Source organism: Cebus imitator, unplaced genomic scaffold, assembly GCF_001604975.1.
Source record: "Cebus imitator isolate Cc_AM_T3 unplaced genomic scaffold, Cebus_imitator-1.0 Scaffold113, whole genome shotgun sequence".
NCBI classification, from domain to species: Eukaryota; Metazoa; Chordata; class Mammalia; order Primates; family Cebidae; genus Cebus; species Cebus imitator.
Genome location: NW_016107428.1, coordinates 553293 through 576255, shown reverse-complemented (window position 1 = coordinate 576255; position 22963 = coordinate 553293). Strand labels below are relative to the sequence as shown.

Here is a 22963-nt window from a genome sequence, read left to right as displayed (position 1 = left end):
AAAAAAAAAAAAAAAAAAAAAAATCAAAGCTCAAGTAATTCCCCAAGTTGTATCAACTTTGCTGTATTTCCTTCTTGCTGGACAGCCAATAGCTGTAAAGCAGAATCTTTTCATGCTGAGAACTCAATAGCCATTGGAATAATACTGCATTTTAACTACTTCAAACTGTCAGAAGATCTACAAATTGAAAAGGATCTTGGTGCATATCTTGCTTAATCTCTATGTGACTCATGACTGTCCTCCACAATTTTACCTACAAGGAATCAACCAGTTCTTACGTTGTTTTTAATTACAGCAGCTGACATTTATTGAGTGCTAACTATGGCTGTTACTATTCTCCGTAATTTATTTGTACATACTTTCAATTAATTCTTACAATCATGATATGAGGTAGTTATTATTATTATTCCATTTTACAAAGGAGGAAACTAAGGCACATGGAGGGTAAATTTGCCTAAGGTCACAGAGACGGTAAGTGGTGGATCACTACAGACATCATGCAGAAATCAAAATGGGAGAATCTTAAAAACAATTTTATGCCAATAAATTCAACATTGTAAATGAAACATCAAACTCCTTAAAATATGTCACTCCCCAAAACTAATTTGAGAAAAAATAGTGTCTGAATAACCCTCTACTTATAAAAACAATTAAAAATTTAAAACTTTCCCACAAAAAATCTCCAGTCTCTGAAAGCTTCACTAGTAGATTCTATTACACAGTTAAATATATTCCATATTTTAATAACATATTATTGTGGTATATCTTAATGGTACCAAACCCTACAAGAATGATTTTAGAATATAGAGGAAAAGGGAGCACATCAAAGCTCATTTTAAGAGTCCTGCATTATTCTGATATCAAAACCAGGCAATGAAAATTACAAGGTAATATCAGAAACGTTTCATATGAATGTGGCTGGGAAAAAAAAAAAAAAAAATATATATATATATATATATTGTGTGTGTGCATAATATATATAATATGCATCAGGAACAGGCAAGATAACTGCCCTCATCAGCAAAAACATGAAATACTGAGAAATATATTTAATAAAAGATAATACTGCTATACGTCGAAACTAAAAAACACTGCTGAGAGAAATTAAAGAAGACATAGATAACTGGAAAGAAAAACCATGTTTATAGATTTAAAATTTAATATTATTAAGATAGCAATTTTCTCCAAAATAATCTGTGTATTGATATTTAGCAGAATCCCAATAGTGCCAAGAACTATTAGAACAGTCATTATTAGGAAAATTGATAAGCCAATTCTACACTGTATGTAGCAAGATGGAGGGCAACTAAAGCAAGTTAGAAAAAGAAGACCTGGAGAATTTACACTATCAGATTTCACAAATAATAAATTCAGAACTATAAAACTATAGTGACAAGTTAGTGTGATACTGGCACACGATATAAATCAATAGTATAGAATGGAATCCAGAAACAGACCTATAAATATATGGTCAAATGATTTTAAACAAAGGTACCCAGGCAGTTTAATAGAGAAAAGATTATCTTGTCAACATTGTTAGGACAATTGGATATCCACATGCAAACAAATGAACCTTGACCTTTAATGCATACCATATGTTAAAATTAAACTGAATTAGACATACAGGTAAAGCTAAAGCTATAAAGCCTCTGGAAGCAAACAGTGGAGAGTAGTTTTATCCTCCTGGAGTGGGCAAACATTTCTTAAATAGAACACAAAAACCACCAACAATTAAAAAACTGAAATATGAATATTCATCAAAATTTAAAACTGCTCTTTAAAAAATATCATTTGTCAGTGCTTCTTCTTGTTAATGGAAAAAAAAATACCATTAAGAAAAATTAAATGGGGAGTTCATGACCAGCTTGTCCAACATGGCAAAACCCCATCTCTACTAAAAATACAAAAATTAGCCAGGTGTGGTGATGCACTCCTATAATCGCAGGTACTCAGGAGGCTGAGGCACAAGAATCGGTTGAACCCAGGAGGCAGAAGTTATAGTTAGCCAAGATCGAGCCACTGCACTCCAGCCTGGGCAACAGGGTAAGACTCTGACTCAGAAAGAAAAAAAGAAAAAAAAGAAGGGAGGAAGGGAGGGAGGGAAGCGAGAGAGAAGAAGGAAGGAAGGAAGGAAGGGAGGGAGGGATGGAGGAAGGGAGGGAGACAGGGAGAAAGGGAGGAAGAGAGAAAGAGAGGGAGGCAAGGGGGCAAGGAGGGAGGCAGGGAGGGAGGGAGGGAGGGAGGCAGGGAGGCAGGGAGGGAAGGAAGGAAAATTAAATGGGAAGAAAGATTTGCAATACATATATCTGAGAAGGGACTTATAGTCTGAATATACAAATAATTCTCGTATCTTAATAATAAGCCCTACTACCCCTTCTAAAAAATGGGCAAATGACAACACAACACAAAACAAGCCAACAACAAAAGAGATGTAGAAATGGTCAATAGGTGTTAACTTTATTGTGTCTCTGCCCCTCTCCCAAATTCCTTTGTTGAATCCAGAATCCACAATGTGACTGTATTTGGAGATAGGGTCTTTAATGAGTTTAAATGAGGTCATATGGGTAGGACCCTAATCTAAGAGGACTGGTATCCTTACAAGAAGAGGAAGAGACACCAGGGATGTGTGCGCATGGAGAAAAGCCCTCTGAGGACATAAAAAGACAGCCATGGAGAGAGGCCTCAGGAGAAACCAAACCTGCAGACACCTTTATCTTGATTTCCAGTCTCCAGAACTGTCAGTAAAGATATATTTCTGTTGTTTAAAACACCCCGTTTGTAGTATTTTGTTATGGAAGCTCTAGAAGACAAATATAATAAGCTTATGAAAGGATACTAAACATCATTAGATCTCAGGAAAATGAAAATTAAAACAATAGCATACCACTCCACACTCACTAGAAGGACTTAAAATGAAAAGGGCTGGCCATACCAAATTTGCCAAAGATGTGGAGCAATTGGAATTTTCTTACAACAGTGGTGAAGATGTAAAATGGTACAAGCACTTTAGAAAAATGTTTGGCAATTTCTTATAAAGTTAAACACATACTTACCATATAGCCCAGTAATTTAGTTCCTAGGCATTCACCCAACAGAAATGAAAGCAAGTGTCTACAAAAAGACCTGTAAGTGTGTGGTCACAGAATTTTATTAATAATATCCCAAACTGAAAACAACTCAATTGTCCATCAACTAGTGAACAGATAAACAATTTGTGGTATTTATAAAATACTATAGTCAGCAATAAAAAAGAATAATACATGAAATATCAGGATAAGTTTTAAAACAAAAGACCAACACAACAGAGTATATATTCTATCGTTCCATTTATATGAAATTATAGAAAAGGCAATCCTAATCTACAGGTACAGAAAGCAGATTAATGGTTTCCTTGGAGCTGAGGCTGGCTGGGAGCAGGAAGTTGGGGTGAATGCAAAGAGGCAAAAGGGAACTTTCTAGGGTGATGGAAATGTTCTATATCTTTACTGGTGCTGGTTACATGGGTACCTAAATTTGCCCAAGTCATCATTTAAAATAGGTGCATTTTATTGTATGCAAATTATACCTCAATAGAAATAATTCTGAAAAAATCAGACAGACTTCTTTATTTAAACTAAAGTAGAGTGAACAAAATCCCTTGAGTTAGCAAAAGGAGGACACAGCAGGCACTCAGAGTAGTCACTACTGCTGAGAGAGGAACCAGCCATTAAGTGGCTTCAGGTTTTCTGGCACACCAGTTCTGTACCAGAGCATAACAATAAATCTTCCTTTTTTTAAAGATGCTGCACTGAGAGAACCTTTGTTTCATACAACTAAAGGAAACTAACATAACAACTGGCTACTTACAGTTTCTGAATTTCTGTTTTGCTTTCTCCAATAGTGCCTTGCACATAGTAAAAGTTGAGTAAATGTTTGTTGAAAGCATGAATAATGCAATGATAACAGTGTTATCAATCAATCAACCTTGTTGATCTGAATTAATGTCTTCCATTAAAAACTCAGTTGTGTTTGGAGAATTAAAAACGATTTTATTTTTAAATAATTTTTTAAAACACTAAAAGGTCCTTTTAAAAAAATACGTAACACTGTAATAAACATATCCAGAAAATAAATTACTATGGCAACACAACTTTAAGGAGTACCAGATGAGATAGAACATTTACTTTAAAAGCACTTAAGAATTTACAATCATATTATAAGAAACTAGCTTTGCTAAATGAATGCATAAATTCTTTTTGTCTGATTTTTTTATAGAACACAGTGAAAATGACTTAGAGAAAATAGCAGCCACAGATACAACTAAAATGTGAATGAAGCTGGAGGCAGCTGAGGACCACACACCATGAAATATAAACAGAGGAGAAAAAAGCTAGAAGCCAGACAGGAAGAGAAGAACCAGGAGAGCAGTCTTTACAAATAGAGGTAAATGTAACTATGTCTGAAAGAAGAAATCTGATAGGTCTTAAAGAAAAAAAAAATTGAGAATAATCAATTATTCCTTAACATGAACAAGAGTTCTGCAGAACAGGTAAATATAGCTTCTCAGTTTTATTTTTAAATAATTCTCATTTTTAAATAATTTCAACATTATGGAATTTTGTCTTCAATAACTAGTGATTTATGAGAGGGCACGCCACTTCCCTCCAAATAAAGAATTTTTTTTTCTTCAAGTAATTGGATTAGGTCTACTGCCACCAAATAAAATCGTGAATATATCATCTCCCAGCAGTATCTTACATTCTTAGACAAATAACAACTAGGTTTGACTGGCATGGTAAAATTAGCTTTGGAGTTAGAAGACGGATTTTTAAAGAAAAGAGCAAACTATTCTGCATGTGTAAAATAATTTTGTTTTATAGTTACAAATTTCAAAAAGATATTACCCAAAGTTTCATAACAGTCACAGAGACTTATTTTGATTTTTGAATTTATTCACAAAGATGTCTTTCATGTTATATCATGGGATGAAGCAAACTTTTTTAAAAAACATAATCGACCTCTAAACAAATATGGTTATAACACACACATACATCTAACCAATTTTCCTTCTTATAATACTTGGATGAAGAAGGCTATGTCATCTTCAATTTACTGAAATTATTTATTAGTACTCTTATTAATGCCACTGGGCATTAGATTCAACAATGAAGACAAAAAGTTAGAATTAAAATTTAAAATACTGTCCTGCAATTTAAACATTTGTCCAATTTTATAAAACTGGATCATAATAATAAAAGCAGTACCATTCGAAGTATGTAAAAATCACAACAGAAGACAAACTGACTAAAGAATAAGTATTTTTAAAATGTCTAATGTGTATGATCCATTCAAGAATATATTAAAACTAAAAGGAAAAAGTTCATTCAATGAACATCTTCACTCAATTCAACTATTTTTGGACATACATTATGTGCTAGGTACTCAACTCGCTCCTAGAGAACTGAAAAAAGAGGCAAAAATCCCTGCCCTTATGGAGCTTATAATCCAGTATAAGAAGTAGACAATAAGTTGAAAGATATAATGGAAAGAGATCACAAACAAGGGAGTTGTAATTGTAAAGAAAGGGAGGAGATGATTAGGAACAACAGAAGAATTCTAATTAAACCCTGGTGACCAAGAAGACAGCTAACTAAACAAAGAAATGGGAGAATGGTTTTATGAAGGAAGAATGGACAAAATGGGTTGTTTTAGATTTGCAGACTTGGAGGTACTTGCCACAAGGATCCAGGTCAGGCCTAGAGATATAGACTTGGTGACTGCCTGCAGGCAAATATTAGTGGAGGCCACAGGAGGGAAAAAGGAGAAAAGTAGAGGGCAAAGGGCAGAAGACAGAGACTTGATAAATGTCTACCAGGATAGAAAAATAAAACAAGCCAGAGAAGAAAGACTCTAAGAGAAATATTTTTTTTTAAATCTAGGCAATAAAGGGTAACGGGAAGAAAGATTTTGCAAAAGAGATGTCAATGTGTGTACATTTTCCCCTCCTTACCTGCTCATTCTTTTTCTGAACCCATTCCTTGTGCTTTTCTTCAGCAATTATCTTTCTTTTTTCACGTTCTTCCATTTTTTTTCTTTTTTCTAGTTGTTGATTTAATTCCTGTGGATTTTATTTAGACAAAAGGCAACATTTAATAGAAGTACTCAAATCACATATAAAGTCTGAGGTTATTAACCAAATTAAACAAGAATATAGTTTCCTTTATAGAGCATATGTCACTAGTGACAATAACTTACTTAAGTAACCAGCCTGTAATGAAAAAGAGCATTGGTAAAAGTATGTTATTTTTTAGAAATGTGCAAATAATTGCTTGGCAGCAAAACACTAGTTTCCTAGACTAAACTTCAGCTAAATTACCCTCATTGAAATCAACTTTCCCACACATAAATTTTGGCATCACTCTAAGCTACTGGCAGAAGCTCAAGAGAATTGCAACTTTTTTTTTGTTACAGTTATAAGAAGCTTCTGGATTCCTGATGAAGATAAAGCATAGGAATTAAATAATCCCTATATTAAAAATTTAATTCAAAGTTACACAAAAGAAATGCAAAGAAGTCATTCAGTTTTCCTTTGGGAAAAAAAGAACCCAGAGTTTTCTTCACTGATTTTATAGGTGCTGAAATGTAAAACAAAAACCACATTCATATTCCAAATTATTTAACTGCCTTGCTGTCACTCGAGTCTACACGTTTGGGCATTTCCTCAGGAAAAAGAATGTGAAACGTAAGGCCAAATAAAACTACAACTTGAATGCTACCACTCTGTCACTCATCAGTTAAATTACTGCATTCATTGAGAATGCTGTTCAAACTAGACTTCACTAGGACTCCACAACCATAATTGCTGGTTATTTTTCTTCTCTGTCTTTAGATATTAATAGTCAGATACTTTGACATATCGTCTATTGGTCTCCACTCTCCTCCCTAGCCCTTTCTTTTCCAAAGACTTACCTACCTGGTGGGCATGGGTGGTAGTGGGAAAGACAATTTTCCAACCCTCAGACCAATTCCAGTGTCTTAAATGAAGATAAAACTTAACACCTAGAACATCTCTTTTGCATTTTAAACAACTGGTCACAGGAAATCTGTCTTCCATAACCTCTCATCCTAAAATTCTGCTGCATAGAAAACAGCTGCCCCCACTCAGGAAGTCTTCTAACTTTTAAACACTACACCCCCAAAAGCAAATATCCACCTTTGTTTTAAGGATTTTTCATCACTCCAGCAGCTATTGTTCTTTAATCACTTACTCAATACACTTTTATGATACACCTACTTTGGACCTAGCAAGAAATGATATAAAGATGAAATCTCAGAAGTCTGATCTAATGTGATTCTCTATACACCAAAGAAATAAATGGTACATTGTGAGTTATTGCGTATCAAAAAAGTTCAGAGAAGGGAAGGGAAGATGAGGAGAAACATCTTTCCTTCCCCTTAGCCTAGTATACCAGGCTAGTCAGAAATGAGCGCCATACGAGGAACAGTGAAAAAATGACTTCAAAAGAAGAGACAGATTGGGAGATGGGAGGGGGTGGAAAATTTGAGTGTGGTACTAGCTTTACTTTTAAGACAGGCAAACTAAAGTAAACTCTATGAAACAAGAATACCTGACAAAAGGGCAAATTCAGCGCTCTTAATGACAAAGGCTGAAGATTGCATTTGAAGCAATGAGAACTATTATGAGGAAGACTGATTAAGAGTTTGCCACAGTATATGAGTTATAAAGAAAAAGAAGGTCTGGGCCTCTGGGCCAGGCATGGTGGCTCATCCCTATAATCCCAGCACTTTGTGAGGCCAAGGCAGGTGGATCACTTGAGGTCAGGGGTTCGAGACCAGCCTGGCCAATATGGCAAAACCCCGACTCTACTAAAAATTTAAAAAATTAGCTAGGTGTGGTGGCAGGCACCTGTAATCTCACCTACTAGGGAGGCTGAGGCAGGAGAATCACTTGAACCTGAGACGGAGGTTTCAGTGAACTGAAATCACAGCACTGTACTCCCGCCTGGGCAACAATCCAAAACTCCGTCAAAAAAAAAGAAAGAAAAAGGAAAAGAGGGTCTGGACTTGTGTCAGAAAACAAAAAGGGGGAAATTATACATATATACATATACATACACAAATACATGTGTGTATATGTATGTTTATATGTGTATATATAAATATAAAAGCCATTAATTGGCTAGATGGAGACCTGACAACTATATATTAAAAATTTTCCAAAATAGTCCTAAATTTTATTTTCAAGAAAATTATTTAAATATATAACTAAATATATGATTGACCATATATTTATGTACTTTTATGTACCTTTTTAAGATTCTTCACTTAACTAAAAAATCGAAAACAATAAACTCTGTACTCCTATTTGATGGTTAACAAATCTTAGTTAATGTTGATTGAGGGGGTTAAAGAAAAAAGGTCAAAATGTACCTAGAAAATGCTACCAATACCCAAACAGTGTTCTAATCTCCGGATGTCCGTTCAAGTAATTTGCCGAACCAGAACATACATCACATTTTGAGACACAACCCTCCCTTTCAAAGCTGGCCCTTAGAAACTTCCCACCCTGAATGACTCCATGTTTACCACAAAGGCAAGTCTCTTTCTGGACACAGCTGGAGTCTTCTCTCAAAAGGCCCCTACATGGTCATCTGGTATACTACTGAATTTCAACAGGATTAGAGACAGCTATTAACATTTTCCCAGGGAATAAAATACTTGATTACGAAAAACCAAAATTCCAAGAAGATCATAAAAATGCATTTTAATTTCAACAGGTTTTGCCTACTTTCAAATAATTTTTTACCACTGAAGGGAATAATCAGAAAAACTGACAGTTTTGAGTTTCACCAACAGCTCTATATCCTACCCTATTCCTTCATTAAGGGCTGAAGAATGAAATGGTCAAAGGCAAGATGGTTAAATAAATGAAAGAAAGAAAGCACTAGGACTATTCACAAACTAGGTAATTTTTATAATTTACAACTGATTATAGTAATATGTTAAAGCAAATATTAAAAATTAGAATCAGCCAAAGACCATAGAGAACTTGGGGCAGTTGGCTAAAGAATTATTCATAATCATTAAAAAGTAAATAAAAATTAAATGACCTACAAAACGAATATACTAGTTTTTCATAATGCTTGATAATTGATTCAATGTTTACCATATTTATCATCTCAACAAAAGTTACAAATTTTTTTAGAGAGACAGGGTTTTGCCATGTTGACCAAGCGGGTAATTTTTATGAATTAAAATAATTTTTTAACTTAGTCTCACAGAGATGTCTGAAACAAATCTAAATGTCTGATGCTCAAATCAAATTTATGAGTATGGATGATCTTTTCAAAGTTTAAACTATCCTATATATGTTCTCTTAAGTCTTAAAGGAAGAAAATAAGAAAGCCAGAATTAATTAAAAAACAAATATTAAGTCTGACTCATTTATTTCTAAAATATGTCTTGATATTGTGGGAAAAGTATTTAAACAGAAGTCAAAGAATTAGGTGCCAGTCCCAGTTCTGCCACTAACTGAAGCTTTGGCAAAATTATTTTTCTGGTCTTCATGCTTTTTGGTTTTAATAGGGATCTGAGATGACTATTTTTTATGGTTAAAAATTTGACATGGTTTATAAACAAGGGAATATAGAAAATAAAGACAGAAAAATAAGGAAAGCATGAGATAAAAACAAAATAATGGAAAAGGCAGCAAAAGAATGTGAATACCACAACAGCTCAACATGAGTTTACAACAAGTTGAGTAGCTGGCCCATATGTTAGGATATCCCTGGCATAACTGATACATAAGAGTCCTGCTAAAATTTAATCACTTCAGAGTTAAGTAATAAAGTAGCCGTAAAAAATATCAAACTACTAAATATATAAACAGGTTTACTCTTTCAATCAAATTATAAATAATTATACCATGCTACATGCTTACCATTGTGGTAGGGCTTATATTATTCTAATCTGTTCTCAAAACAAATCTTCATAGCAGTTATAATGCTCTCCTTTCATATATAATAACTTTATTGAGTGCTTTGTACATACTAGTCCATATCCTGATGTTCATTTAGTCCTCATAACAATACTATGAAGTAAATACTATTCTCCCCCTTTCACTGATAAGGAAATTGAGACACAGAAAGATTTGCCGAAAGTCCAAATTTTGAATGCAGGGAGGATGGCTCAAGAATTTATACTTTTAAACCAGGTGTCACGGCTCGCACCTGTAATCCCAGAACTTTGGGAGGTGGAGGCTGGAGGATCGCTTGAGCCCAGGAGTTGGAGGCCAGCCTGGGCAACGTGGCAAAACCCCATCTCTCTAAAAAACAGAAACAAAAATTAGCCAGGCATGGTAGCATGTGCCTACAGTCCCACCTACTTAGGAAGCTGAGGTGGAAGAAGAGGGGAGATCAAGGCTGCAGTGAGCTGTGGTTGTGCCATTACACTCCAGCTTGGGTGATAGAGCGAGACCCTGTCTCAAAAAAACAAAACCAAACCCAGAATTTACCCTTTTAACTACTCCACTATTGCCTCTCTAACATTTAGCTTACAAATGAAGAAACTGAGGCTCAGAGAAGTTAATTAACTTTTCTAAGGTCACAGAATTAGAATGGCAAGGCCAAAATTTCAGCCTTGTTCTGTGCAACTACCAAGCCCAGGCTCTCTTATTAACTTTCCGAAATTTAATTAACTTTTCTCTGTGTACTGACTAAAAATGACTAGAAGTAACCCTCCTTTTCTTAATATAACAAGTAACTTCTAGTGAGACTAGAGATAAAGCCCAATACCAGAAATTGAACTTTGTTCTACCACTAACTCACTGCATCAGTATTTTCCAAATTGTACGTTTAAAACCAATTTAATGAATTACAACCAGCCTTTTGAAAAAAGAATAGAACACCAGGTTTTACACAAAATCAAGATGTTATTTCACATACATATGTGTGTGTGTGTGTGTGTGTGTGTGTGTGTGTGTGTGTGTATGTAGATATGTGTTTTCATAACATAAAAAAATAGAGTGCTCACTGTGAACAAATATTTTTAAAAGCTACTAACTAAATAATGGAGTTAGTCATGTTAAAACTTGACATTGAGGTAAGAGAAGTCGGGGAATTCAAAAATACACCCTAATTCTGAAAATAAATGAAAAAGCTTTAAGAAGGCTATGAAGAGCAATGATATAAATAACAATACAAACAAAAACAAAGTCAGGCATCTTTATACTTTGTTTCATTTAATCCTCACAAAACCCCTGTGACACAGGTATTATTTTATTCTTCTTGAGCAGATGAGAAAATGGAAGCATAAAAGTTTAAATAACTTGCTTATACCCAGCAAGTAAAAAGGCTAGAACCAGGGTTTGTATTACTCCTGCCTAACATCAACCATAAGGTCTTTCTCAAGCCCTATGCACTGCCAAGAGGAAGTAAGTGCCACTCTCACAGTGCACTTTTCCAGGAATAAATTTGTAATCTAGAATACAAAGTATCATACAATAGGAAAACAACAGAATGTACTAGTTTTCGTAATCATTTGAATTATGCCAAACCTCCTGGACATGTGACTGCCTGCCTGGTTAGAAATTTATCAAACAATAACTGGTTTCAAAACTAAGAAAAGTTATTCCACAGAAGATCATGAAGCTTTCGCTCCCAAAATTTTTTTAGCAACAGTTACTAACAGAGTGAAATATCCAACAAGAGTGAACCAGTTGACTATAGTTTAATAAAGGTAATACATTTTAAATATACTTTAATAATATTAGACAGCCATTTTAAAACGATGTTATAAAAATGGTTAATGATAGAGAAAAAGAGTTTTATTCTGTTTCATTAAAAACAAGAAGTACACCTCATCATTCAAATCTATTAGGCTTCTGTCTTTGGATAGGAATAATTTAGATAGTGAGTCTGAACAGTGAATTTAGGGAATGCCAATTTATCCAAATCTATTTGGTTACCATGTTCTGAAACAGTAAGAATTCAAGAAATATGTGAAGATTCTCATTAAAGAAGAGATGTGAAAAAGCATCTAAAACCATATGTTGAGTTTATAGAGTAAAAGTTCAAAAGGGACTCACACATGGAAATGTCCATAAGTGAGAGAGGCACAGAGAAACTGAAACACCCTGAAAGACTGGCAAGTAGATTCCCACTGTCCAGCATATAGGGCACATGCTCACTGAGTGACACATGGGGTGGGGGGGGGGGAGGTAGATTCCTGCCTCTATTTTGTTTCAGTAAAGCTAAAAATTTTACTGAGTGTATACAGTTGAATTTACCTTAGTTAAATGTACATATGTTGATGCTCCAGTGTATGTAGACATACAACATTTGTACACATTTATTTCAAAGTAATTTACACGGAGAACATCTGGAAAGCAATATGTCATAATACTAACAATGGTTATCTTCAGACAGTGAAATTAGAGGGCATTTTAATTTTCTTAATTATGCTTAGCTGTATTTTCCAAATGCTCTAACAATGAACATATTTCTATTATTGTATTGTAATTTTTTATTAAATTAGATATAGTAAACTAACATAAAAGCAAAGACTTTGTTTTTAGGGATAATAACATTAACCTTTTAATTTACAACTGCAGCTGTACTTTGTGAGCTCACAGATTAAATAAAAAGAACACCATCTACTTTTACCTCTAGAGCTTTCTGTTGCAGCCGGTCACGTTCTTCTTTTTCTTTGCCAATAAACCACACCTCCCATGGTGTCAGGCGGCTTTCCAGCAAGTGCACCTGTTTCTGTTCTTCTTGGTTATCTTCTGATTCAACCTCAGTGCTACAAAAGAGAGGCTACTATAATACTTGCACAAGAAACTCTTTTGCTTACAAGTCCAAATCACTTAACTACACAGTAAAAGCAAAATTTAATAGTGTATTTACAATATTGTGATACTTATAAATATACATGAATTATATATAAGTATACATCAAAATATCATGAAAAGAAATTCTAATATTTGAATTCGTTTATCCATCAAACTGCCTTTGAAATGCTTCAACTTCTTGTTTATCCATCTTCTAAAGCCTTCATCTTCTAAAGCCACATTATTTAAAACCCCATTGGGATAACCCACACACTATCCATTTGCCTCAATGCCAACAATTTTTTATTTCTAAAAATCTTACCTGGATAACTAATTACTAATTATCACATATAATCCTAATCAGATCCTGAAACAGACTTTTCCCTTTCCCTCCCTTAAGTAGTTCAGGGGAAAAAAAAAAAAAAAAAAGATTATGCAGTACACACAAAGAGAATGATAAAGCAAACATGTTAACAATTAGGGACTGCGGCTGAAGGATAAACGAAAGTTCTTTATATTATTTCACCTTTTTTATAAGTTTGAAATTGTTTTGAAATAAGAAGCCACGTTTTCTTTATCATTTTGGTTGACTCCCTTTTGCCAATCTGTAGACAGGGTGTATATGACTCTCCAGTCTGGTTATCTCCAACTATAGTCTCCATCTCCACCATGCACCTCTGTCAGTCTGTATCTTCTGGGTATAGGGAAAAATAACAATTTGGGGTAAAGAGAAGAGGGGCAGGGAAATAAGTACATACATAAATAAAGAACACAGGGACTTGGCCAAATACACAAGCCTCATGAAACTTAGAAAAAGCTTAACAATTAGCAGCCATAGAAAGCAAGTTGTTCAGGAGATAAGAATAGTTTATTCCACTCCCTGTGTCCATGTGTTCTCATTATTCAACTCCCACTTATGAGTGAGAACATGCGGTGTTTGGTTTTCTGTTCTTGTGTTTACTTTGCTGAAAATGATGGTTTCCAGCTTCATCCATATCCCTGCAAAGAACATGAACTCATCATTTCCTGTGGCTACATAGTACTCCATGGTGTCTATGTGCCACATTTTCTTGATCCATTCTATTATTAATGGACATGTGAGTTGGTTCCAAGTTTTTGCTATTGTGAACAGTGCCTCAATAAACACATATGCATATGTATCTTTATAATAGAGTGATTTACAATCCTTTGGGTATATCCCAGTAATGAGATTGCTGGGTCAAATAGTAATTCTAGTTTTAGATCCTTGAGAAATTGCCACATCTTCCACAACAGCTGAACTAATTTACACTCCCCCCAACAGTTTAAAAGCATTCCTATTTGTCCACATCCTTTCCAGCATCTGTTGTATCCTGACTAATAACTGCCATTCTAACTGTCGTGAGATGGTATCTCACTGTGGTTTTGATTTGCATTTCTCTGATGACCAGTGATGATGAGCTTTCTTTCACATGTTTGTTGGCTGCATAAGTGTCATCTTTTGAGAACTGTCTGTTCATATACTTCACCCACTTTTTGGTGGGGTTGTTTTTTTCTTGTAAATTTATTTAAGTTATTTGTAGATTCTGGATATTAGCCCTTTGTCAAATGGGTAGATTGCAAACATTTTCTCCCACTCTGTAGGTTCCCTGTTCACTCTGATGATAGTGTCTTTTGCTGTGCAGAAGCTCTCTAGTTTAATTAAATCCCATTTGTCTACTTTGTCTTTTGTTGCCATTGCTTTTGGCATTTTAGTCATAAAGTCTTTGCCCATGCCTATGTCCTAAATGGTATTGCCTAGGTTTTTTCCTAGGGTTTTTATGGCTTTAGGTCTTATGTTTAAGTCTTTAATCCAACTTGAGTTACTTTTTGTATAAGGTGTAAGGAAGGGATCCAGTTTCAGCTTTCTGCATATCGCTAGCCAGTTTTGCCAACACCATTTATTAAATAGGGAATCCTTTCCCCATTGCATTTTTGTCAGATTTGTTAAAGATCAGATGGTTGTAGATGTGCGGTGTTATTTCTGAGGCTTCTGTTCTGTTCTATTGGCTATGTATCTGTTTTGGTACCAGTACCATGCTGTTTTGGTTACTGTAGCCTTGTAGTATAGTCTGAAATCAGGTTGTGGGATTCCTCCAGCTTTGTTCTTTTTGATTAGGATTGTCTTGGCTATGCGGGCTCTTTTTTGGTTTCATATGAAATTTAAAGTAATTTTTTCCACTTCTGTGAAGAAAGTCAATGGTAGCTTGATGATGATTGCATTGAATCTATAAATTACTTTGGGTATTATGGTCATTTTCACTATATTGATTCTTCCTATCAATGGACATGGAATGTTTTTCCATCTGTTTGTGTCCTCTCTTACTTCCTTGAGCAGTGGTTTGCAGTTCTCCTTGAAGAGGCCCTTCACATCCCTTGTAAGTTGTGTTCCTAGGCATTGTATTCTCTTTGTAGCAATTGTGAATGGGAATTAACTCATTATTTGGCTCTCTGTCTGTTATTGGTGTATAGGAATGCTTATGACTTTTTCACATTGATTTTGTATCCTTAGACTTTGCTTAAGTTGATTATCAGCTTGAAGAGATTCTGGGTTGACACAATTGGGTTTTCTAAATATAGAATCATGTCATCTGCAAACCGAGACAATTTGACTTCTTCTTTTCCTAACTGAATACCCTTTATTTCTTTCTCTTGCCTGATTGCCCTGGCCAGAACTTCCAATACTATGTTGAATAGGAGTGGTGAATCTCTCATTTCTTTGAGCAGTGTTTTGTAGTTCTCCTTTTGCGGAGCTTTCACCTTCCTGGTTATCTGTATTCCTAGGTGTTTATTCTTTTTCTCCTGCTGTGAATTCAAATTCGTTCTTCATTTGGCTCTCAGTTTAGATATTTTTGATGTATCAGAATGCTACTGATTTTTGTACATTGATTTTGTATCCTAAAACTTTGTTGAAGTTGTTTATCAGATCTTGGAGCTTTTGGGCAGAGACTATGAGGTTTTCTAGATATAGAATCATACTGTCTGCAAACAGAAATAGTTTGACTTCCTCTTTTTCTGTTTGGATGGCATTTATTTATCTGGAGATGGAGTTTCACTCTTGTTGCCCAGGCTAGCTTGCAATGGCGTGATCTCGGCTCACTGCAATCCTCACCTCTCGGCTTCAAGCGATTCTCCTGCCTCAGCCTACCAAGTAGCTGAGATTACAGGCATACACCACCAGGCCCAGCTAATTTTCTAGTTTTACTACAGATGGGTTTTCACCATGTTGGTCAGGCTAGTCCTGACATCAGGTGATCCATCCATCTTGACCTTTTAAAGTATTGGGATTACAGGCATGAGCCACCACACCTGACCTGGATGCCTTTTATTTCTTTCTGTTGCCTGATTGTTCTGATGAGGACTTTCAGCACTACATTGAATAGGAATGGTGAGAGAGGGCATCCTTCTCTTGTTCCAATTTTCACAGGGTATGCTTCCGGCTTTTGCCTATTCAGTGTGATGCTGGCTTTCATAGATAACCCTTCTTATTTTGAAGTATGTTTCTCCAATGCCTAATTTGTTGAGGGATTTTAACATGAAAAGATGTTGAATTTGATTGAAAGCCTTTTCTATATTTATTGAGATGATCATATGGTTTCTGTTTTTAGTTCCACTTATACAGTGGATCACAGTTGCTGATTTGTGTATGCTGAACCAACCTTGCTTGTGGTGTATTAGCTTTTTGGTGTGTTGCTGGGTTTACTTTGCCGGTCTTTTGTTAAGGATTTTTGCATCTATGTCCATTAAGGATATTGGCCTGAAGTTTTCTTTTTCAGTTGTGTCTCTGCCAGGTTTTGGTATCAGGATGATACTGGCCTCAGTTAGAAAACTCCTCCTCCTCACTTTTTTGGAATAGTTTCACTAGGAATGGTATCAGCTCTTCTTTATACATATGGTAGAATTTGGCTATAAATCTGTCTTGTCCTGGGCTTTTTCTGGTTTCTATGAAACTGTACTCCATATTATTTATACCTTGCAAAAAGGTGGTAAAGATTAAATGTATGTATCACACCCAGCACACACAACGTCTGGTGTATAGTATATTTAAATTAAATGACAGTAATTACAGATTGATGTAGATCTCATTTGTGTATATTGTGCTTCTACCTCAGGGAACTATAAATTCATTAAAATATGGGACTTAAAATAATTATTTTGTTGCCTCAAAGACATCAGAAATATTTATTATTTATCGAGCATGCATAATACTGTATTTCCATAATAATTAAAAATAATAACTTTTTAAAAAACAAAGATGATGGCAACCAAAAAAAAAACATTTATTGAGGGAATCACACTGGGTACAAATGGGTATATTGTAAAAAGTATACCATCAACACATCGTCAATGTTTATCAGTATTTCAATAGTAGAAGAGACATAAGTAGGAGCAGATAGGACTAAAGAATGCTAGTGTACACAGGACCATCAGATGCCTTTTCATAGAAGAGGTCTAGAGCCTTGCAGAAAAGCTAATCAACCTGTGTAGAGGATGTGTTGCCTGTTCATTGCTTTCTGAAAACTCTTGCCTATTATCACTCTGTGATTAATTCTGCACTAGGCTGTCAAGGGCTTTCACATTTGGGATCATTTTGTTCCCCTCCTTCAAGTAAGTTGATGGACTCCTGACTCAATACGTCACAAATATCTTACCTTACATGTAAATGTATATCTGATGCACCCCCAGATCTAAGTTATTTTTTCTACCACATAAAGTTTTTTGCAAAAATTAGAAAAATTGATAGCATTAAATATTTACCTGAGAAAAGAAGAAAGTCCTCAAATCAATAGCCTAATCCTTCACTTTAAACAGCTAGAAAAATAAAACTAAAATAAACCCAAACAAGCAGAAGGAAAAATTTAACAATATCAATAATGAAAGAGGGGGTATCACTACAGATTCCATAAACACTGAAGAGATAATGAAGGAATACTAAGAACAACTCTATAGGCACAGATTTGAGAAGCTAGATGAAATCAAATTAAAATTAAATTAAAGAAACTGAACTTGCAGTTAAAAATTTCCAGAAAAGCAACCTTCTAGCACAGATGATTGCACTGGCAAATTCTACCAATTATTTGAGGAAAATTAATACCAATTCCATACAATCTCTTCCAGAAATAAGAAGAGATGAGAACACTCTCAACTCAATTTATAAGGCCAGGATTACCCTGATACAAAAGACAGCATAAAAAAAAATTTGTTTTAGACAAAACCAAATATACCTCATGAACATAAATGCAAAAATCTTCTGTAAAATATTAACCAATGGAATCCTTAAACATATAAAAACAATAATACACCATGACCAAGTAGAGATTGTAGTGGAAATATAAGACTGGTTCAAGACTGGAAAATTTATCATTGTAGTCCACCATATTAACAGTCTAAGGAAGAAAAATCACATGATCAATTGTTGCCAAAAAAGTATTTGACAAAATTCAACATTCATTCATGATAAAGATTCTCTGCAAACTAGAAATAGAAACTTTCTCAACCTGATAAAAGGCACACACAAAAACTAACGTTACACTTAATGGTGAAAGATCATATGCTTTTCCTCTCGATTTAGGAACAAGGCAAGGATATGGATATAAATTGGCTCTGTGTCTCCACCTAAATCTCACTTTGAATTGTAGTTCCCATAATCCCCATGTGTCATGGGAGGGACCCAGTAGGAAGTAATTTAATCATGGAGGTGGTTACCCTCATGCTGTTCTTGTGATACTGAGTGAGTTCTCATGAGATGTGATGGTTTTATAAAGGGATTTCCCCCCTTTTGCTCAGCACTTCTCCTTCCTGCCATCATGTAAAGAAGGATATGTTTGCTTCCCCTTCTGCCATGATTATAAGTTTCCTGAGGCCTCGGCAGCCCTGTGGAGCTGTGAGTCAATTAAACCTTTTTCCTTTATAAATTACCCATTCTTGGGTATGTCTTTATTAGCAGCATGAGAACAGACTAACACAGATATCTACTCCTATCATTCAACATTTTACTGGGTGGTCTATCCAGTTAATAAGGTTAGGAAATGAGATAAAAGGCACGCAGATTTTCAGATGACATGATTGCTTATGCCAAAAATTTCAAGGAATTCATAAACAAATTCCAGTCTTAATGGTGAGTTTAATGAGATTACAGGGTACAAGGTTCAACACATAAGAATCAAATGTATTTCTTTATGCTAACAATGAATAATTGGCAACTCAACATTTTTTTTTAAATTTACATTAGCTCCAAAAAATGAAACACACAGGTGTAAGAGTAGCAAAGCATGAACAGGGTCTGTGTGCTGAAAATTACAAAAACTTAGTGAAATAAAGCATCTTTGCTTTATTTCTAAATAAATAGAAAGATATACTATTTTATGGATTGAAACAGTTAACATAGAATAGATGTAACTTGTCCAGGCACAATGGCTCATGCCTGTAATCCCAGCACTTTGGGCAGCGGAGGCGGGCGGATCACCTGAGGTCGGGAGCTTGAGATCAGCTTGACCTACATGGAGAAAACCCTGTCTCTACTAAAAATAAAATTAGCTGGATGTGGTGGCACATGCCTGTAATCCCAGCTACTTGGGAGGCTGAGGCAGGAGAATCACTTGAACCTGGGAGGCGACGGTTGCAGTGAGCCAAGATAATGTCATTGCACTCCAGCCTGGGCAACAAGAGCAAAACTCCGTCAAAAAAAAGAAAAGATGTAACTCTCCAAGCAAACTTCCGGAGTATTTTTACAGATCTATACAAGCTGATCCTAAAATTTATATGGAAGTCAAGGGAACTATAATAACCAAAACCATTTTGAAACAGAGTAGTAAAGTTGGAGAAATAACACTATCAGATTTGAAGATTTAATACAAAGCTGCAGCAATCAATTCAATGTGATACTGACAAAAGGACAGACACATAGATCAATGGAACAGAGTAGAGAAGCAAGAAATAGATCCACACAAATAAATTCTAGTGATTTTTCACAAAGTTGTAAAAGCAATTGCATAAAGGAACGACAGCCATTCAACAAATGGTGTTGGCGCAGCCGGACAACCATATGCAAAAAAAGCAAAAAAAAAAAAAAAAAAAAGGAACCTTCATCTTAATTTCAAATCTTACATAAGAATTAACTAAAAGATTTACATGTAAGATACAAAATTATAAACATTTAAAGGAAAAAATCTAGGAGAAAAACTGTGGCCTGAAGTGAGACAAAGAGTTATTAGACATAATACCAAGAGCACAATCATGAAAGGAAAGATTTATGAATTAGATTTCAACAAAATTAAAAACTTTTGCTCTATCAAAGACACAGTATAAGCATGAAAATACACACTACAGACTGGGATAAAATATTTGCAAATCACATATCCAATAAAGGACTTGTATCTGGAACATAAAAAACTCTCATAACTCAACCATAAGAAAAGAAACTAGCCACGTTAAAGAAAATACTGTGTTCATCAACTAGAAGTCTCAACATAGTAAAGATTCAGTTCTCCATAAATTGATTCATAGATTCAGCTCAATTCAAATCAAAATCCCAAGAGGACTTTTTGTAGGTATATAAAAGCTGATTCTAGAATTTATATGAAAAGACTGTATAGCATAGGGACAATGGTTAAAAATACTATATTGTATACTTGCAATCTGCTAAGAAGATGGATCTTAAATCTCCTCACTACACACACACACACACACACACACACACACACACACACAAATAGTAAATGTAGAGGTAATAAATGTGTTAATTATGGGGAATGTGGCAATTATTTCACAGTGTAGACATATGTCAAAACATGAAATTGTATACCTTAAATATATGCTATTTTTTAATGTCAGTGACCTTTCAATAAAACTGTTAAAAAGTAGAGAATAAAAATACGATATGTGAAAGACAAAGGAACTAAAATATCACAAACAATTTTGGCAAAAGGAATGCAAATAAGCAAATTAAGAAATGTTCACTCACTATTCAGAAATGCAAGTTAAAACCACCATGAGATACCATGGCACGTCTATTAGAATAGCTTAAAAAAATACTGACAAGTGCTGGTAGGGATGTGGAGCAACTGGAACTCGCATACACTGCTGGTAGCAAAATGAAAAAAACAGCCACTCTGGATGCAGTCCCTTGTAAAATGAAACAATCATTTTCTGTATGACCCAGCAATCCCATTTCTAGGTATTTGCCTTAAATAAATGAAAAAATGTTCACACAAAATCCTACTTTTTGATGGGTTTTTTTTCTCTTGTAAATTTGTTTAAGTTCTTTGTAGATTCTGGATATTAGTGCTTTTGTCAGATGGACAGATTGCAAAAATTTTCTCCCATTTACACACGGGGGCCTGATGGGGGTGGGGGCCTAGGGGAGGGATAGCATTAGAAGAAATACCTAATGTAGGTGACAGGTTGATGGGTGCAGCAAACCACAATGGCACATGTATAACTATGTAATAAACCTGCACGTTCTGCACAGGTACCCCAGAACTTAAATATAATAAAAACAAATAAGACTAGTTTATTATAGACTTAGTTATTCGTCTCTTTCACTTCCTGCTTCTAGCAACCAATGGCTTCATCCACTGCTTTGCACAACTTTTCTACTTCAAGATTCAGCTTACTCATTATTTTCTGTTACTATTATTTCTTCATTCATTCATGCCCTTATGGAATTTGTATTGTAGTGGCAAAGAGACACTATTGATGTGTTATTTCTCATTTTATTTTATTTTTTAAGACAGAGTCTCATTCTGTTGCCAGGCTGGAGTGCAGTGGCATGATCTTAGTTCATTGCAACCTCTGCCTCCTGGGTTCAAGTGATTCCCATGCCTCAGTTTCCCAAGTAGCTGGGATTATAGGCACACACCACTGTGCCCGGCTAATTTTTTGTATTTTAGTAGAGACAAGGTTTCACCATGTTGGCCAGGATGGTCTCAATCTCCTGACCTCATGATCTGCCAACCTTGGCCTCCCAAAGTGCTGGGATTACAGGCATGAGCCACTGCGCCCAGTGTGTTATTTGTTATATATGTCTTTCTTTTTCCGTCTTGCAGAAGGAACCCATCTGCCCCCACTGAAGTGTACTTTCAACTATCACTACATGCTGATGAATGCCTAGATCAGTAATTCCAGGGCACATCTTCATCTTGAGTTCCAGATCTTTATTTCCAACTCTGTGATACATAGCTCAACTTAAATTTATCAATCAGTTGAAAACAAATCTAATCATCTTCTACCACCCACCCACCACCCTTCCCACTAAGATTCCTCTTACAATCCTAAAGCAGTGAGCACAGGCTGGAGGATATCACCCTTCAGTCAGTTGCTCAAGCCAGAAGCCCTAGCTCTTTGATTCCACCTGCTCCTCATCAACATCTGGACCTTCCCCACCTCCCATACTCACATGATCACCTAGTCATGTTAATTCTATTCTTTCCATTTTTGAAAGCCATTCTTGTTTCCTCAAATCTTACAACCACCATTTGGACAAAACTGGCCTCCCTTTCAAATCATTACCCACACCTCTTGCCAGATTCAACCCAAAAATGTATCCTTTGATCATGTCACTCCTCATCTTAAAGTTCTTCAGTGGCTCCTTTACCCACAGGATAAAATCCAAACTCCTTAGCCTGACACCCATGAATCGGCCCTTGCCTATCTTCCAGCCTCTTCTTTCACCAATAGGTGATCCACATTTTACATTTCAGTCACTAGGAACTCCTGCAGGTTGATGAATGTGCCACGCCCCATGCCCTGTAACTTTCACCTAAATCTGAAATTCCTTTCTTCCATCTCTGAATACAATTAGATTAAGAGCTTAGATTTGGTAGTAAACAGCCTGGGGTGAAATCCTATCTGCTTCTTCCTAGCTGTGTACACTTTTTTTTAAACTTCTTTAAGCTTCTGTTTTCTCATCTATAAAATGGAGATGACAGTTGTGGCTGGCTACCTTACAGGTAGTATTTCATGAAACTATCCATGCTAAAGCACCTAATACAGTTCCAGTCACTCAGTAAGCACTTAGTAAGTCATTTATTATTTTTACTATGATGAACTCCTACTGTGTCTTCAAAATTCAACTCCAGCACTGCCTGTAAAATTCTTGGGTTTCCTGTCACTTGT

The 22963-nt window shown here is 35.4% G+C and overlaps 1 protein-coding gene across 1 annotated transcript in view; it reads right to left on the bottom strand.

Annotated features, from left to right (window-relative positions):
* Positions 1-22963, bottom strand: part of CCDC34 (coiled-coil domain containing 34) — a 31688-nt gene that overhangs the window by 4730 nt on the left and 3995 nt on the right. Inside the window, exons 2-3 of the mRNA XM_017538729.2 lie at positions 12663-12801; positions 5990-6097 (exon numbers count right to left, since the gene is read on the bottom strand). Of these exons, the coding sequence (XP_017394218.1) occupies positions 5990-6097; positions 12663-12801 (247 nt within the window). The remainder of the gene's footprint in view (positions 1-5989; positions 6098-12662; positions 12802-22963) is intronic.